The sequence below is a fragment of the Gymnoscopelus braueri genome (genome assembly GCF_963280865.1).
Source record: "Gymnoscopelus braueri genome assembly, chromosome: 21".
NCBI classification, from domain to species: domain Eukaryota; kingdom Metazoa; phylum Chordata; class Actinopteri; order Myctophiformes; family Myctophidae; genus Gymnoscopelus; species Gymnoscopelus braueri.
In genome coordinates this window covers 7,203,690-7,223,719 of record NC_137623.1, presented here as the reverse complement: position 1 = coordinate 7,223,719, position 20,030 = coordinate 7,203,690, and the positions used below count along the sequence as shown (strand labels likewise).

The window sequence follows — 20,030 nt, the reverse complement described above, 5'->3', positions numbered from 1 at the left end:
TCAGGGATCCCTAGCAAGAGCCTCCAGAGGCTCCAGTACATCCAAAACAGAGCTGCTAGGAAATATGATCATATCACACCCATCCTCCGTTCACTTCACTGGCTCCCCATCTCCTTCAGGACCGAATACAAGATTTCCCTTCACCCATCATCTATGGTCATCATAATCTGATCTACAGACCAGATTAAAATTGGCTTCTCTGATCCCCCTAGTGACTTTTAAGAGGATTGCCATGGGCACACTCTCCAGCCATTGCTCCTGCTTTGACGAGTAGCAAATGCTGTGATCTTAGTTTTATATTAGTTTAGTAGTTTTATGATGTATTGTTGTTATTAGCCTTTTAATAGTCTGCATTTGGTGCTATTTAGACTCTCTCTGAGCCTCCCTTGGTAGTAGGTTTTTGGTATTACGGATGTCATGTTTGTCTTTGTTATGTCCTGTATTGTTGTTACTGGCAGAGCTGTGTAACATTTATTTGCCTCTTCTCTTGGCCAGTGCACACTCGTAAAAGAGACAATGGTCTCAATGTGATTTTACTGGTTAAATAAAGGTTAAATAAAATAAAAAAATTGCTGTTTTCACTCTACAAGATCTGTATTTGCTCTATTTTTTCTGTTTGCAACTTAAATGAATTGTTTTGTTTCTGTCGGTTAACATGTTAAAGCTTAGATGATTGGTTTTAAGCCGTGCAGTGGGAAAACAATGATGTGAGAGTCGACACAAAATACGGAACGTGTCCAAAGGGCCATGGTCATTGTTCAGCCTTGTTACAGATTATGAAAGTACAGAATGTAAGATTTCAAATGATGTGTAATACATTTTAATTTGAGAAAATGTCTTATCATAATGTTGCATTTTTTATCACCTCTCAGGCCCTGTTAATGGGTGTGAACAACAGGTCAACTCAACCCCTCATATAAGTGGTTCACTTATAAGTGGTGGGGGTGGGGGGGGTCCTCAGATGAGTAGCTTAATATAATAATAATAATAATAGTAATAATAATAATAATAATAATAATAATCTTTATTTATAGAGCACCTTTCAGACATGAATGCAGTTCAAAGTCCTTTACATTCAAGTTAAAAACACAAGTTATACAAAGCAATAAGTTAAAATCTAGTCAAGAGAAAAATACAAACAGTGAAAAAAGTGTGTGGGGTGGGGAGGGGGGGGGGACAGTTAAATGGATATCAGTTAAGGCACTGTGAAGGATATCCAAAAATAAAGAAGAATGGATGGAGGGAAAGATATTATAGATATTATTCTGGCGGTACTCGCCAAATTTGTGAGTCCAACCGTTCTGAGATTTGACCCGGAGCGAGCGGGATCCTGTTTATAAGTGTATCACAGCAACACATAACTCAGTAAATGTAGCCTATCATTTAAGAAAACAAAAACATACATGTTTTTAAAAAATTAGGGACCTGACCTGTTGCTTTGTGACTTTGGTAAACATGCACTACCCTCAGATTAACAGTGCATGGGGAAGATGAAGAATGAAAAGCTACATTTGTCACTCACTCATTGATTGATTGATTGAATACTTTATTTAGAAAGACATGGAAACAGTACGTGGAAGTACAATTCACAATACAAAGGTCCTCTAGACTGGATCGATCATAAAAGCACAAAGGCTTATTTAAAATTAGATCCCCACGCACTCAAATCATGATGACATTTAAGAAGACAAATAGATATACACTAGGGGAGACTGGGGGCAAAAGTAACAGGGGGCAAACGTGAAAGTGTACTCATGGAACCAAATGGACCCTTATAAGGGTCCATTTGGTTCCATTTGTACACTCTCAAAGTTCTTGCCGATACTGATACTGATACCAGCATTTTAAGCAGTATCGCCAGATTTTCCGATATTGGTATATCGGTATCGGAACAACAACTACAAGCAGTGAAATATTGGTGTGTCATGATCTGCAAGACTGTGGAACAGTATCAATACAATAGGTAATAGTAGAATACACATACATATAATAAAATAAAATAAGATAGGAAGACTGAATTTGCAATGGGGGAAGTGCAAAAGTTAATAGAATACATAGCAAACAACTGCTCTACCAAGAAAATTAAAATAGCCTCACAAAGCAACAGGTGTGCTTCATGCTCCCTCATTTTTAGTGGTAGCCTACTTGCATGTTTTTTTGTTTTCTTAACTGAAATGATAGGCAACATATGATATGAGATATTGCTGTGATCCAGGTTTTTTATTTTATTTTATTTTTTATTAAACAGAGATGAAATGGCAGTAACCTCGCCTATGACCACTAGGCGGCAGCATTCATCTATGTTTAGCATGCTGTTGGTAAACGTTTGACACATAAATATGGAGTGCTGAGCCTAATTTATTAGTTATACAGATATTAAAGCAGCACTATGTAACTATTTTTTTAATGAATACAATGTAATTTTGTCCAATCTGCATGGTAGAGTATGTTAATACAATATAACTTATATAATTGGGGTGATTTATTTTGTCTCCCTGCTCTTCTATTGAGACATTTAGATTGGGTCAAAGGTCATGTCTCACCTAGACACATCAGGATCTGACACGAAGTTTAACCTGATGGTCAAGATTCAATTTATCCCCTGAGCAAGCAGGCAGGCTCTATTAGCTCAATGGTAAGAATGTCAGCAGTTGCAAATCAAATCCGGGGTAGAAGAGGTTGGTTGTACTTGTCATTTTGTCTTAAAGATTTCATGTTATTTTGAAGTTTTGCCACAAACTTATTTTTGTACAATAGGTGGTAATCACATGGACATGGTTCTTATTAGAACAAAACAAAACAAAAATCTCGCATTTTTTTGGAAAATGTTTTTGAGAATTTTGGTTAGGTTCCCTATTATAATTGAAAAAGGTACAATAATTAATGAGGTTTCTCAGATCAAGGATAATAGCCTGCATGGTCTTTAGGATCCTTCAGTGGTTCACAAACCTTTTAGCTCAAGACCCAAAACAGAGATTAGACGTTTGCCCATGACCCAAACTAGTGAAAACAGCAGATCTACAAGCTCACAATGCGTGGCTTCACGCCACGTTGTGAGCTTGTATACTACCTCTTAAACGGTTTCTTTATTTATGTATGGAAATGTTTTTATTTTATTTATTGAAATCGCCAACTTTAAAAAAAATGGTGGAAAAGGTTGATTTTTTGCTGTTTAAACTTTTTTTTATCTTTTGAATTAATATATAAATATATATTTAAATGTAGGAAACAAAAAATAGGTCATATTTACTTGCGACCCATAAAAATTGCTCCACGACCCAGACATGGGTCCCGGCCCACTGTTTGGTCAACAGTGGGGTCGGTCATAACAGCTGAAACCTAAACCTGTGATTGTGGTTGTTAACTACAGGTGTCCTACGGCACTCCAAACATGGTCGGGTCGGGGGTCCCAAGTCACCATGGAGAGAGAGTTAAGTCACCATGGAGAGAGAGAGTTGAGACTGGCTGGCTTTATGAATGCTCTCTTTGTGTGCTCTGGTTCCCAGATCCAGACCAAGACCCTCCTCTTTCATCAGTGTGTGAAATGAAGACCACTCGTATCAGCTGGCCCCACATTAGGCCTGCTTATGATGCCATTAACCACTTAAACCTTATATGCCTAATTGACTGGAGTCCCCCAGGGGTCTAAACTAGGGCCCCTATTCTTTTTTTTAAAAAACCCTTTGAATATATTTGCTAAAATAGCCGATCTATACCAGATAGATCTATTTTCACTGTAGGTCTGTAGTTCACCCCAGGATATAGGGACACTATGGGTTTAAGCAGTGTTGGAAAAAGTACTCACATGTTTTACTTAAGCAAAAGTATTTTATCTTATTGTAGGAATAATCTGTTGCAAGTAGGCTTCAAGTTCGGTATTCAAAATGTAAAAAAGTACCCTAAAAGTACAAAAGTATTGGCATCTAAATATAGTTAAAGTACCAAAAGTAAAAGTACTCATTGTGCAGGATGTCCCGTTTCACAAGTTATGTCTAAATAATAATAATAATAATAATAATGAATAAATAGCAGATCTACAAGCTCACAATGCGTCCCATCGCGAAGTGTTGTGAGCTTGTAGATCTGCCATTAACCGTCTCAAACCTTATATACTTAATTGGAGTCCCCCAGGGGTCTTTACTGCGCCCCAACCTTTTTCCCCTCTACACTAAATATCTTTGCTGAAAATAACCATGTTCACCCAAGAATAGGGACACTAAGTGGCTAAAAATAACTTCAGACAGTCACACTGCACTGCATTGTTTTTTTCTACTTTGCTTTATGTCAATGGTTCTCAACCTGTGGGTCGGGACCCCCAGATTTTGGAGGGGTCCTCAGATGACAGTGAAGTGACAATTTGAGGACTTTTAAGAACTTTTAATAGCTAAACAAGAAGGAAAAGAAATAAGACCATTTCTGCATCAAAAGTAATCAACAAACTACAATAGAAAAACTGGTCAAACATTGGCCTATAAGAAAGAGGCAAACATTGTAAAAACAGTCGATCTACAAGCTCACAACGCCTCACGTTGTCAGCTTGTAGATCTGCTATTTTCACAATGTTTATCTGAAGTTAGTCAAACCAAACGTAATGCCTCAACTCCTACAATTCCAAGTGCTTGTCATGGTGGGGGGGCCCCAGTTCCAATATGATGATTTTGAACTGTGACAAGTTATCTCTCCACCATTATGTGGGTGTTTGTCAACTGATTGACAGTGTACACTCACCAGCATACATCAGATGGTATGCCCCCCCCCCCACACACACACACACACACACACACACACACACACACACACACACACACACACACAGTCACAGTCACATGGAGGACTGATGATAATGATGATAGGTGACTAATTTAACTGGGATAAAAGTTGCCAAAACAGTTTCTGTGTGATGCAGAATGTAGGCCACTGGCCTACATTCATGACTCATCATTATTAGCTATATGTCCTTAGCATTTGGTGGAGGAAACAAGGCTATTGGTTAATAGGAATACTTTGAATTACTAGTTGTAATAATAATATACATTTGAATGAATTACCATGCAGGTAAGCGTATGGGTGACTCATTCCATGTAAGTGCATGGTTGGGTCTGGGTGTGACATCAATCACATCATCATGTTCTAATTGGAACAATTAATGCAGAAAGATATGGTCCAATTTGTTTTGATTATAATGATGTCAAGCTGGGTCTTGTCTTGTTGTAGTGGGGCAACCCTCCCCCCTCCAGTGCCTGCACAGTTATGATACAAGGAAAAAAAGGAGGAAAAAACTAACAAACCAAAAACCTCTGATTATAGAGTAGGCTGCATAACGTTAGTAATTACTACTGTAAAATCACTCATCTAGAAGATCTGCCTATGAGGTAGCTGAGACAGATTGTATTCAGACAAACTCAAATATACACTCCATACATGAATGTGTATGAAGCTCAACAAACATTAAACTAAAATCCAGTGGTGTAAAGTAACTAAGTACATGTACTCAAGAACTGTACTTAATTACAATTAACTTCAGTTACAAGTTATTTTAGATTTTGATTATTAATACAAAACAAACAACAGCTTCTGCCATACAGTACATACTGTAGGCCTAAAATAGCCAATCTACAAGACCTGTAGACCTTGTAGATCTGCTATTTTCAAAAGATGTTTTTTCTTTTTACATTTTATACATTGGACAACTTGTGAAATGGAACCTTCCACAATAATGAGTACCTTTAATTTTGGTATTTGGTAAGTACATTTTGATGCCAATACTTTTGTACGTTCACTTTCACTAAAGTACACTTTTAATTCATTCAATGTAACAGAGTATTTCTATATTGTGCTATTGATACTTTTACTTAAGTAAAGAATGTGAGTATCTCTTCCAGCACTGCTAAAATCTCAACTAAATGAGCCCAAGACGACCAACCCCCATGTCTGTTGTCTGTTATGCCCTTATCTAGTCATGGTTGACATGACAATCGTCTGTTAACAAGCGTCATGGCGCAACTTGTTCCTGGTTTTGACACTTTCTCCATTTACAACCCGTACATCTACATAAACGTTCAAATTTCAAATATAAAGTACTGACCCCATGGCCACGGATGTAACAAGTTAAAACGCTTGGGTTTAAGTACCCGTATCTTCCGTATTGTTCAATAAAAATAAATGTAATCCAATTGGCGGACATATTTTTGTAGAGTTATAATTTATCAGAGTGCAATACACCTCCCAACCGATAAGCTCGCGTAGTTGAAAGCATATGAAAGACATTTTAAAGAAATGGCCACCAATCAAATTAAAAGGCTTTTTATTGAACAATACCACAGATGCAGGTACGTAGACCCAAGCGTTTCAACTGGTTACATTTATGGCCGTGGGGTAAATACTTTATATTAGAAATGTGAACGTTTATTTAGATGTAACGGGTTGTAATGGAAAAAATGCCAAGACCATGAACAAGTTGCGCCATGACTGTCATGATATGACAGTCACGTTTCAGGGCTAGCCCTTATCGACAGTAAATGATTAGTCTCGCGTGGCCAGAGTAGACTGTTGCCTCCGACGATTTTCAATTGTTTCTGGTCATACGGTCTATATAACATAGGGTCTAAATGTTTCCGGTCTATGTAGCATTCCGAGATTGTGGAATAGTTGTCTGGCTATGCCAGACTAGTAAATGATTGAACCCATAGAAACGCACCGGTCAGCGCAGCTCCAACTACTGCGTGCTGACGTCACACACTTGTCCCTGCTATAACAGTACGCGCTGTGACACAGTGTTGCGACTTTCTCTCTACCTCTGATCCTCTGCATTGTTACATTGTAGCCTCTACTGTCTGTCTACTGTCTGTCTACTGTCTGTCTACTGCCTACAGCAACAACATCCTAACATGGGCAACTGTCAAGTAGGTTCACAAATTATTCTACCTTTTTAGTTTTACGCAACTAAACGTAGCCTTGGATCAGGACGATCATATAGGTGTATTTGATCGAGTCTCACTTTCGTATCTACGAACATCAGACTCTATAAAATACATCTGTGTCCTGATCCTATAAGGCTAGACTAAACGCATGTTTGCTGTAAAAAAAAAGTCGACAGACAGGCCGAGGATCACATTCTCCTCTTTGCTTCTTATCTTGCATCTATTTATAAAACAGTTCAGCAGCCCTTGATTTATTAATAGTGGTAGAAAGCGGTTATGCAGATGACCATAGGGTTGGTTAAATATAGGAATGAACCGAATGATCGATTTGCTGTAGGTCTGATCGTCTTTGTATCGAGCCTTATTTAACCCCAAATCGCTTTGACTATTGTGACAATGTATCAGCTAGCCTAGGTTTACACTACAGTGATTTGGAGTTTACAGTAGGGCCTGCTGTATGATCACTTTAAATGTATTAAATATACAGTAGTCTACTATATTAGCTAGCCTACAGTGATTTACATAATATATGTATATAATATTTAAATATACAGTGGTCCACTATTATCTATCCGACAGTTATTTCAAGTTTACAGTCTGCTGTATGATCTCTTTAAACATGTCGCCATTCATTAGATGATGTGACACAGTGACTAAACGTTTGTAACGGTGTAATAACGCGAGGACACGGCCATGCTGGGCCACTCCTCTGCGGAATTCATCTTAGCTCCGTTAGATCTGCGTGTGTGTGTGTGTGTGTGTGTGTGTGTGTGTGTGTGTGTGTGTGTGTGTGTGTGTGTGTGTGTGTGTGTGTGTGTGTGTGTGTGTGTGTGTGTGTGTGTGTGTGTGTGTAGATGAATGGGCACTGAGCAGAGAGAGAGGGTGGTGTGTCCCATGGGCAGTGGTGGAAAAAAGTACTCACATTTTTTACTTAAGTAAAAGTATCAATACTGCAATGTAAAAGCTTACTCCATTACAAGTAAAAGTCCGGAATTCCAAATTTACTTGAGCAAAATACAAAAGTATTGGCATTAAAATGTAGTTAAAGTACGAAAAGTAGAAAGTACTCATTATGCAGAATGTCCTATTTAACAAGTTCTCAAAATGTGTAAAATGTCGAAAAATCTTTTGAAAATAGCAGATCTACAAGCTCACAATGCGTCGCATCGCATCGCAACTTATTGTGAGCTTGTAGATCTGCTATTTTCAAAAGGCTGAAATGTAAATATAGGGCTGAAGTGGTTAATGTATGTTTTGTAATAATAATCCAAATCTACAAAGTAACTAGTAACTAAAGTTTTCAAGTAATTGTAGTGGAGTAAAAAGTACAATATTTGCCTCTGAGATGTATGGAGTAGGAGTAGGCCTAAGTAAAATAGGCCTACCGGAAATTTGAAATACTCCTGTAAAGTAGAAATATACCTCAATATTTTACTATACAGCACTTGAGTAAATGTACTTAGTTACTTTACACCACTGAGCTCCGTTAGATGTGATGAATGAGCAGAGAGAGGGTGGAGGGGGGGGGTCCCATGGGCCTGTATGGATGAAGGGGGTTGGTGTTCTGTCCCCATTCAGATAATTCACAAGGCCTCAGTCAGTGCACCCCGAGCCCACATAACTTTTTTTAGTTCAGTTGTTCTCAATAGTGCGGCCCGGGGACCCCCAGGGGTCCTTAATGAGGACAGCAAAAAATGAGTTAATACAGCATTTTTGATTGAAAGAAACCAGTGATTCACAATCAACATCCTTTAATGGAAGGATGGTGTCTGTCAGGTCATTCCACATTTTAGTGTCAGAGCAGTAGAATGAGTACTTTCCCATGTTTTTGTTCTATATTTAGGTGATAGCCGCTCCCTCTAGTGTTGTGGCTGTGAGTGTCACTCACTTTGTAGAGGCAGATAAGTTTGATCACTATACTACATTGGCTATGTAAAGACAAGCTGTGAGCTTGTAGATCTGCTATTTCCTAAAAATCTCAAAATATGTTTGAGAAGCACTGAGCTCATTCACAAGGCCTCAGTGAAACCTCACCAACTTTGTTTAGTTAAGACACTAAAGACAGCTGGCCCTAAATTCCACAGTCTGTGTGTGCATTCTATTACTGAATCCACCGCCCCTCCCCCACGGTGCACCAGTGTTAGTCCAACTTCATTGCATAATCCTCCCCTGAACCGGCTTAATCTACACGTTGATGAATTTTGTAACACGACCTTGCACTACACTACTCCAAGCCCGTAGCCTGCATGGCTACAGATGGTCCGCGGGGTCATTTGGTTACATTTGTACACTCTCTGAGTTACAAATGTAGAATTTAACAGCGAGGATCTTACAGTGTGTATAACAAGGGGTTCCCAAACTTTTCAGGTTGTGACCCCGCCCCCAAAATGTCCTTGTTGAGGCATTACATTTAGTTTGACTCGATTCCACAGATAAATATTGTGAAAATAGCCGATCTACAAGCTCACAAGTAACGCCTTGGCGTATTTTCACAATTTCTTAGGTAATATTTGACAATTTGGCCAATGTTTGTCATTTGCTATAATATAATTTGTTGGTTACTTTTGACGTAGTATTGGTCTTATTTTGTATGTTGGTTTGTTTACTGTTTAAGCAAATCATCTGGGGACCCCAAAATCACGACCCCCAGTTTGGGAACCATTGGTGTATAATAGGCCTATGCCTGCATGACACACTTTGATATAGCATACATAGATACCAATGTCACTGAAGACTAAGCTTCAAACCTCCCAAAACAAACTGATTCGACTACTTCTCGGACTGGGGCCCATGACCCACCTTTCTCCCACTCAATGGGATTAGTCTTCAAAATTGTAAATGCTAATTTGCCTGAAATGCCCCCTATATATCTGTCTAAATACCTCCAAAAAGTTAGTGACACCCACAGTCACAAAACTAGAGGGAGCGTTAACAACGATCTGGTACCACCCACCCATAAAACAAACATGGGCAAATTCTCCTTCTACAGCACTGTCACCCAGGTTTGGAATAGTCTGACCCCATCCCTCAAAAAATGCAGTTCGCTGGGACCATTTAAAACAGCCCTGAAAATTCACAAAAAAGGAGGTAGAACATATAGTATAGTGTTATTATTGCTTTGACTCTCACCCCCCCATTGTTTGTACATACAGTATAGTGTTATTTTTTCCCCTGTATTTTTGTGTTGATATTTGAACTGTTGGTGCCACTATATATGACTATGAATTGAATACCAAGGACCTCAATGGAAACAAGACCGCAAGGACCTTTTTGAACTGACCTTTTAGACAAAGCATTTTAAATGTAACTGTGCTGTTTTACATTTTTTTGCCTAATAAAATATTCAATCAATCAATACCAGGAAGTATCTGCTTGTATGTCGGTAAGTATATGGATGCTATATGAAAGTGTGTGATACTTCAGTAATGTCTTGGAAGTGTTGCAGTTGTGTAATAACGATGTGTTTTTTTTTTATCATCATATAGCCCACCATTGTCCCCTACGAGGACTTCGATGTCATGGCTGACGTCAAGGCCATCAAGAAAGCCTGCAAAGGACTGGGTGAGTTCAGATAGTTCAGTGTTTCACTTTAAACACTGCCATTACACAAACAAGCATGCTGCATAGCATGTTGATTTTGACAGCAACTTATGTCTTTTTTTTGTCTTAGTCATAGTCTTTTGAATACAATTCTGTTTAGTTTTAGTCTAATTTTAGTCACCTGAAATGTTTTACTTTTTGTCTAGTTTTAGTTGAAAATGTATTTTTCACTGCATGCCGAAAATAGCCGATCTACAAGCTCAAAACTCGTCGCGCTGCGACGAGTTTTGAGCTTGTAGATCAACTATTTTTGTTCTGTGACACCTGTGCGCACCCATGATGACTTGTCTTAGTTCTACTGGATATCTTCTCCACTAGTCCCTTCCAAACATTTTAGTCTAGCTTTTATTTGTTGACGAGATTGTCAGTATATTTAGTCTTAGTTTTATCATAGCTTAGTTTTTGTTTAGTTTTAGTTTTGTCTTCGTCAGTGAAAAAAGGTAGTCAACAGATTTGTTAGTCGACGAAATCAACACTGCTGCATAGATAATAATGTATAATATTTGTAATATTATTTTGCTGCATTTTCAGGAACTGATGAGAAGGCCATCATTGAGATCCTGGCCAATCGCAGCTCATACCAACGTCAGATCATCAAGCAGGCCTACGTTGACAAGTATGACGATGTGAGTGACTTTCAGTAATGCCTAATTTATATACTAACTAATTTATATACTAACTAATTTATATACTAACTAATTTATATACTAACTACGTTTTCACACCATCAGATGACGTAAGCTTACACAGAATAAGATGTAACTAATCCTTGTGTCTTGATCGTTGCCAAAAGAAACATTTTAAAACTAGTATTCAACTTTTTAACCTCTTAAAGGGATAGGGATAGTTGTTTTTAGTTTTTGTCACATTCCTAAGACAATAATTTGATGACTGGCAGCGGTTCCGGTACGAGACACAAAGAGCAGGGGTCACCAACATGTCCATACGCGGACAGACGTGTCCGTGGCGAGACTTGTCCATGTCTGTGGCAATTTTTTGATTTTGAGAAAGAAATTATGAAAAATATATACATTTATTTAATTATAATGTAAATAAAAATATGTCTTCTCTAAATGTTCACAATCTAATATTTCCTGAATGTGTATTATGCGGTTCTTGTATTGCTGTATTTGTTTTACTGAGATTAGAAATAAGTTTAGGGTTAGCCATAGTTTTACTGAGGTTACGTTTAGGAACAAGGCTAGGTTTATGAATAGTTTACTGAGGGGCGAGCGTTTTGGTACTCACTGGAGGAAGTGGAGAGAATGAAGTCCGTCTTAATGTCGTGGGAAAGTTAAATGTCAAATGGATATGAAACTAGGACAATTAGCTGACCCCAAGTTCATTATCGGGTGAATGCAAGCAAGCGTTACAACGTTTAATGTAGTCAGCAGGAGTCGCGACTGCTTTGCTTGCTCTTTGTGGTCGATCGAGAGAGAGAGAGAGAGAGAGAGAGAGAGAGAGAGAGAGAGAGAGAACACAGAGAGAGAAATAGACAGAAAAGAGAGAAGAGAGGGGGGGTGGAGAGGGCAAACAGGTAACTTTAGTTTGCATCATTAGCTGTGCATTATTGTTTACACTTAATTGCTGTTATTAAGCCTACATCATAACGTTGAAGTAAGTAAATTACAAGTAAGACGCGCGAACGCGGTAAGCGAACGCAGCTCGAAAACGAAGGCTTTTTTTTTTTTTTAAATACCAAAAAAATCTGCGTTAAAAGGAGCATCTTAGAAAAATAAAAATTCACCCCAAATTTTTTTTGAATGTTTTTGAACAATTCAACAAAGTGTTTGAAGTGCCTGTTTCACCCACTTCCGGGGGGGCGGAGCCAAAATCCGAGGCCGAAGTATTTGTTCGTAGACCCCGACTTAGGGGGGGCTTAAACGCAACCTTGACAGGTGTGTTCAGTTTTCAAAGACCTTTCATTTGATGTATGGTACGTCTATATTGGACATTTACTTGGCTGCACACAGCTGCACATAGGCAGTGCACACAGACACACAGAATCGCAGACACACACACAAGCCAAGCACGGTTTCATAGTAAGCTCCACTTGCGCAGAGGCGCGCCTTTGGCGCGCCTCCTTCCGCTGCGTTCGCAAAAATATGATTAGAACATGCTTAAACATTCGACAATTAAGGTCTAATTTTTCTACAATTGCTATAAATTGCTACAAAACCTGTACATCCAGTCATTTTGGGGCATAAACAATAAGTTGAAGGATAAAATTAAGTCTGATAATGATGTACTGTGCATGTTCACATGGATTTTCTTTTGGACAAAATAGCCAATTTTACATGAAGGTGCCCATATGTCCCTATTGCCCACCTATCCTGTATCCAAATAGACTATTAGCTTTCCCCATTCTCTGCCTATGGTTTCTGGTAACATTATTGACCACTTATTTTGTATGTCCGTGGCAAAAATCTAATTTTGAGAAAATGTCCACCACAAGCTGGCATGGTGCTGACCCCTGACAAAGAATCTCCTTTGTGGCTCTTAACGGAACCGCTGCCTACCGGTCCACTGGTCATCAAATTATTGGTTTAGGAATGAGACCAAAAACAAAAAAATATCCATGAATTCAAGTCTCCATGGGGTGAACTATCCCTTTAAGCCTTTTTTTTACTTCGTACTAATCATGACGGTGTCGCATTGCGATGAATTGTGAACTTGTAGATTTTTGTTTACAATTGTGTATCTGCTTGCAATGTTCACGTATAATGAATTCCATGCCCCAAATAGGGACCCCAGGGTTTAATGGGGTTAATAAATGACAGTACTTGAACTCAACACCTCCCCTTCCTTTCTCTTGATCTCTCTGTGTCTGCTTTTCACACGCATGGCTTTTCTCGTCCACTTTCTTTCTGCCTGCCCTTGTCTCTTTTTCCCCCTCTCTGTCTCTTATCTCACTTCGCCTGTTCATCAGGAGCTGGTGGACAAGCTGAAGAGTGAGCTGTCCGGGAACTTCGAGAACGCCATCCTGGCCATGTTGGACCCGCCCGTGGTCTACGCCGTCAAGGAGCTGAGGAAGGCCATGAAGGGAGCGGGAACCGACGAAGACGTGCTGGTGGAGATCCTGTGCACGGCCACCAACGCTGTCAGTAACAAATCTGATCGATTGAATACTTTATTAGTCAGAAATGTAAAAGAGGTGGTGCCATGGTTTTGCGCTTTTTCTGTCTTTCATGTGTCTATGAGGTTGATAGAACTTCATTAAGCCCCCTGGTGGTGTTTTTATGGTGTTTTATGTGTTCCTGATGATCATGTTTTAGGGGGGGGGGGGAATCACTGAAAGTCACGGCACCGCGTCTTAAACAGCACGTGGTACAGTGAGTGATCTAAAACGTTCTCAACGTTTATGTTGGAAGCGCCTCCCGGAAGTATCGCAAGGCGAGATTTCACCCGTGACGTCATCATCCACGTCACTTTTGCAAACACTACACTACCGTAAATTTCGGACTATAAGCCGCAACTTTTTCCCAATTTTTCGACCCTGCGGCTTATATAACGGTGCGGCTTATCTATGGATTTTTACAGCTAACGGCCACTAGGGGACCTCCTAAATCTATGGATTTTACACCCGCGGCTTATAGTCCAGTGCGGCTTATATATGTACAAATCATTCAATTTAGCTGCTGCGGCTTATATTCAGGTGCGGCTTATAGTGCGGAAATTACGGTACTTACCCGAACATTGTGGAGGAATTTCTGTCCATAACTACAAGTTAGATCTCACCAAAAAAAAGAGAAAAAGCTATTGAAATACGCCACCTAGTGCTAGTCCCATAGGCTGGGGTTTTTAGCTGCGGTCTACTCGGGATGGAGTTATGCATTATTTCTACTGTACCACTCAATATAACATCATATAAAAGGTAAGAAAAACGTCGGCCGGAATTCTCCCTTAATTTAAGACCTGAGGCGATTCTTACAAAAATTCTAATTTTTTTGGAAAAAAATGTAATTTTTTTTTCAAGATTTTTCAAAAATAGCAGATCTACAAGCTCATAGCGCGGCACCGAGTGCCGTGCTATGAGCTTGTAGATCTGCTATTTTTGAAAAATCTTGAAAAAAATATATATTTTTGAGTAGCCAAAGAAATCTAAAGTGACACAGATGCGTTCCAGGTCTTAATGGGTTACGGCTAAAAGGATAACACAAAAAAAAAGTCCTGGGGACTTGTTTCCATTGTGGTCCTACTGTATATGTATTCTATTCAATGTATCAACATAGCATAAAACACTAACAGAATAATAAATGTTATCAACAAATACAAAACCCTATTACGTACAAAGGAGAATAAGGAAAAACGGCGGCAGTGAATGACACCCTCCTTTTTATGGGAATTTACATTTACCTCCCCTTGTGGTCTCCTGATAGATGATTTTTTCAGGCGATTTTTTAAAGAAATGTTTGTTCTAAGTTTCAATCAACTGCTCATTGTTTTCATGTATTGATGTTTAGAACATATTTTTTTAAAGGAATGAAATAATAACTGTTGGTTTTTGCCTTTTACAACAGGACATTGCCATGTTCAAGGAGTGCTACTCTCAGGGTAAGCAAATTACATTAAGCAAATTAGTTGTGTTTTAGAGGGGAAAAAAACATTCATCCTTCAAAATCTTTAACGTAAGAGGAATATCTGATTTGGCACGAAACTCTTCTGAAGGCTGTTTGCTGAAATGCTCACATGCTCATTATTACACAATGTCATCGATTTCACTTCCTTGTATTGTTATGACTCCTGGAGGAAAGTGGGAGGAGTCCCAGTGAGTCACTTTTGGCCCACATACACATGGTCCTGTATTGTTCCTGTCACCACCTGGCCGTCTGATAGCCGTGTGATGTAAACGTCCCGTTTGTTTAGCCACGACGACTTCCTACTCACCGTCATCCCATTGTTGACTGTTGATTGTACTGATAAATATCCCTATTTGGAGAAGCTCAACCACTAATGTCATGTAGCCTAATACTGCACAGTAACCTTTATATAGGCCTACATCTACTAATGTTTGTGTATGTTAAGTATGGCTATGCCAAATATACAGCACACAGAAATACCATCCGTGTTACCGAATGTATTATTTAAGAAACAGAATTTTTAAAGCTGCACTATGTAACTTTCCTCTTCTACCCCGGATTTGAACCCGGTTTCCTGCGCAAGTGCTGTCATTTTTACCATTGGGCTAATAGAGTCTGCCTGCTTGCTCAGGGGATAAATGGAATCTTGACCATCAGGTAAAAATTTGTGTCAGATCATGTATCTAGGTGAGACATGACCTTTGACACGATCTAAATGTCTCAATAGAAGAGCAGGGAGACAAAATACAACCACCCCAATAGTATTAGTTATATTGTATTAACATACTCTACCGTACAGATTGGACACAATTACATGTTATTCATTAAAAAAAAAGGTTACATAGTGGTGCTTTAACTTCAAGATTGTAGAAATGTGTACAGTCTGTTAAAATAGCACTGAGGATTTTAACTGTGTAGCATTGAGCTTACTGTATTTTGATGACGGGACAGGAGCCAGGCTGGGAGGCTCCATGTGTAGATTTGTTACTAGATCCCGTATCATATTACACATCTTTAGTTTCCTGGAGTTTTCTTTTACATTATGTTTTGTTATGTCTTGCTTTTAGTGCATGGACGTGACCTTGAGGAAGACATCGAAGGAGACACGAGTGGAGATGTCAGAAACCTGCTCATGGCCCTTTTAGAGGTAAATGGCCTCGGCCGTTGTTCTATTCCCGGCAATCTGTCATGCAATGTAACTCAATGCAGCCTTTGGACTGAAATCAAGAACGCACTCCCTGGCCTTCGACTCGCCACACACGCACACGCACACGCACACGCACACGCACACGCACACACACACACACACACACACACACACACACACACACACACACACACACACACACACACACACACACACACACACACACACACACATAGACGCATGCACACACACAAACTGGCAGCATTCCAGACTCCCTTTCATTAGTCAAATGCACTGCTTTGCAGATATAAATCATTATATTATAAAACATACATTAACCACTTCAGCCCTATTTTATACATAGGCTATTTGAAAATAGACGATCTACAAGCTTACAACGTGTCGTATCGCAACGCGTTGTGAGCTTGTAGATCTGCTATTTTCAAACATTTAAATATTTTACTTTTGGCACTTTAAGTATATTTTGATGCCAATACTTTCGTACTTTTACTCAAGTAATTTTTATTACCGGACTTTTGCTTGTAACAGAGTATTTCTACATTGCGGTATTGATACTTTTACTTAAGTAAAACATTTTAGTATTTTTTCCACCACACACACACACACACACACACACACACACACACACACTCACACTCACACTCACACTCACACTCACTCTCACTCTCACACTCACACTCACACTCACACTCACACTCACACTCACACTCACACACATGCACGCACGCACCCACACACACACAAACTGGGCTGCGTTCCAGACTCCCTTTCATTAGTCAAATGGCTTGGCCGGTACTGTTGCCTGAAGCCAGACAGAGGGACCTCACATCGCCTCACATCCACTCTCTCACGTGTCTAGGGTACCAGAGATGAAACCTACGATGTGGACGAGGAACTGGCCGAAGCAGACGCTACCGCTCTATTTGAGGTACTATTATTCATAAAATACAACCCTCTGACTGAGTTGTTTGGTCAATATTTATAGCTTCATACTGTTACACCACTTCCAACCACAACATGTTTGTTTATCACCTACTGCAGGTTCTCTTGTTCATTTGTGTTCATTACTTTGCCTTTGTGTTTCATCATTGTCCAATTAAATAATCTAAGCTTAACATAAACTGCTGGTATTTGTTTTTACTGTAGGCTGGAGAAGGATGTTTTGGAACAGATGAGAATACTTTCAGCTACATTCTGGCCAACAGGAACTATCTGCAACTCCAAGCCACCTTCAAGATTTATGAGCAGGTACATAATTGTAGAGTCATATAGCAACTATGTTGCTTCTTGAGTTGACAACATGGCTACATTTTGGATTAATATGCAAATTATGTTTGGATTTCAACCATGTTTTTTGTTTTTTTTTGCAGCTCTCTCAAACTGAAATCCTGGATGCCCTTGAGAGTGAGACTTCTGGGACACTGCAAAAATGCTACATTGCAATTGGTATGTATTCATTATAAAGTATCTGAATAGGGCGCTCGGGGGTGGCGCAGTGGTTAAGTCCCTGCCAGGTTGTGAGTTTGAATCCACCGTGGTGCAATCCGGCTTTATCTGGCCAACACAATTGGGGGAAGGGAGGCCGGGCGGGGAGGGTGATATTGGTCATTGCATGTACTCCTACGGGCTGGGGGGCACCTGTCAGCGGGGAGTGTTGGGCGGGAGGAGTAGGACGGAGGCTCTACGTCCTCCCGGTGGGGGCTCCTCACTGGCAGGTGAGTCAGTAGGATACAACATTGGGGAGAAACAGGAGGTATTGGCTACTCCAAATTTTGAAAAAAAAAAACAAAAAAAAATTGACTTTGCTGTGTATAATATATATTTATTTTGGGGAGAGAAGAGGCTGACTGGCAAGAAATCTCACGAAAGCCTGTTCTTCTTCTTTCTTTCTTTGCCACAGTGAGAGTTGCCAAGAACCCCCAGCTGTACTTCGCCAGACGTCTGCACGATGCCATGGACGGAGCGGGCACCGACGAGGACACCATGATCCGGATCATCGTGTGCCGCTCTGAGGTACGGTAACGTGGTGGAAAGTAGAGTCGTTCCGATATCGATACCAGTATCGGAAAAGCTTACTATAGCTGCACTTTAACGATTATCATTTATTTATTAATTATTTACATTTATTCCAAGACCAGTGGTTCTCAAACCTTTTGATTTCAAGGACCCTCATAATCCTGAGAGTGTACAAATGGAACCAAATGGACCCTACAGGTCCATTTGGTTCCATTTGTACACTCTCAGAGTTACAGATATATAAGGGTCCATTTGGAACCCCCTCAAGGACCCCTGAGGGTCCCTGGACCCCACTGTGAGAGCCACTGGCCTAGATTGTTTTTAAATTACACACTGGTATCGGATCCGTAACCGGTATCGACCGATATGCAAGTTATGAGTATCGGAATCGGTACATCTCTAGGTAAAGAAACAGAAGGTATTTCATTTAAAGCATCCAATACTGTGTAAGCTTGATAAATAATGCCAGGACTCATATCAATGTTTATCGTTTCATTTTGTCCATCGGCAGTACGATCTGGAGACCATCAAAGACCTGTACTTGGACAAGTACGACGTGTCTCTGAAAGACGCCATCAGGGACGAGTGCGGCGGGGACTTCAAGCGTCTCCTCTTGGCCATCTGCCACTGAGAGCCAGGAAGAGGAGGAGGAGGAGGAGGAGGAGGAGGGGGGGGGGGGGTGACAGGGAGGAGAGTGAGACAGCATAGGGAGGGCCTACATTTGGACAGAGAGGTGCTGCTGCATCCCTCTCGGGGCAAACTAACACGACTTACTCTCGGTCCGACTTGTTGACAACTTACTGTTGGGTTGGAGCGGGAAGGGTTGAGGCCGTAGATACGAGTCCAACATACTGTAGTTATGCAGCGTTCACACTGGCAGAGATACAAAAGATACAAAGAATACAAAGCTTACACAGCATATTTGTAGCTAAAGTTGAACCTTTCTCAGCTCAACCTTTTTTGTAGCTTTGCAGCATGTTTCAGATTTTTGTAGCAGCTACAAACGTCGGCTGTGTCTTTGTATCTTCATGTCGCTGGCTTCCATTGAAAAAATAATGGCAGCCTGTATCTTTATAACCTTTATAACCAGACTACCAGGAAAGCCTGGCATTTATTAATGAATGGCCCGTGTGATCCAGTCTAGGCCACGCCTACTGAAAACCCTGTGGTTCCAGGTGTGGTGGGTTCCGGTTTTTCGGGCGCCGCTTTGTCTTGGTTCCCGATGTTAGCATTTAAATGCTAAATCGAGTATAAATCGCGTTTTGTCTCGCCAGTCGCTAAGGGTTGGAAGAAAGGATGGATATACCAAACAAACTATTCCTATAAGCTAAACTACGCCGCATCAAGGGTTTATTGGGTAGGCCCTAAAATTATGATGCCCTTGATCGCGGGGAATTATTTTAGGTGATACCGGTACCTTTGGTTCCGGCCGTGTGTTCCGGCCGCCTGATGACGTGACTGAGGATCAGAAACCCGAAGATGGTATTGATCCCATGCTATCTGCCCGTGTGAACGCGGCATGATGCTGCGTTCACACGGGCAGACACAAAGAAACACAGCATATTTGTCGCTCTGTCGCTTTGTATCCGTGTTGCTCAACACGGTCGTTGTCGACGTCATCGAGCGTGCATCTCGTCGAGCTACGGTTGTAGTTGTGTATCTGGAAGTTGAACCCCACTCAACTTCAATTTGTAGCTTTGTATCTTTTGTAACGGCTACAAATGTCGCTGGCTTCCATTGAAAAAA

The 20,030-nt window shown here is 40.3% G+C and overlaps 1 protein-coding gene across 2 annotated transcripts; it reads left to right on the top strand.

The window, feature by feature from the left end:
• Positions 1 to 6,752: 6,752 nt before the first annotated feature.
• On the top strand, positions 6,753 to 18,952 carry anxa13 (annexin A13). Of its 2 annotated transcripts, none has more exons than XM_080418110.1 (11): positions 6,753 to 6,902; positions 10,406 to 10,481; positions 11,052 to 11,146; positions 13,453 to 13,620; positions 15,041 to 15,074; positions 16,168 to 16,247; positions 17,128 to 17,196; positions 17,415 to 17,516; positions 17,639 to 17,714; positions 18,169 to 18,281; positions 18,796 to 18,952. In XM_080418110.1, the coding sequence occupies exons 1-11, from the start codon at positions 6,888 to 6,890 to the stop codon at positions 18,913 to 18,915; spliced, it is 948 nt and encodes a 315-aa protein (XP_080274236.1). In that variant the 5' UTR covers positions 6,753 to 6,887; the 3' UTR covers positions 18,916 to 18,952. The 2 variants fall into 2 exon arrangements, with proteins under 2 accessions (XP_080274236.1, XP_080274235.1); XM_080418109.1 differs by having other exon boundaries at positions 6,754 to 6,902; positions 13,450 to 13,620.
• Positions 18,953 to 20,030: the final 1,078 nt, after the last annotated feature.

Excerpts from the sequence above, each read along its gene's own strand:
- anxa13 (XM_080418109.1), top strand. Across the intron at positions 17,715-18,168 it reads AAAATGCTACATTGCAATTG|TGAGAGTTGCCAAGAACCCC; the intron begins GTATGTATTCAT and ends TCTTTGCCACAG. Across the intron at positions 18,282-18,795 it reads TCATCGTGTGCCGCTCTGAG|TACGATCTGGAGACCATCAA; the intron begins GTACGGTAACGT and ends GTCCATCGGCAG.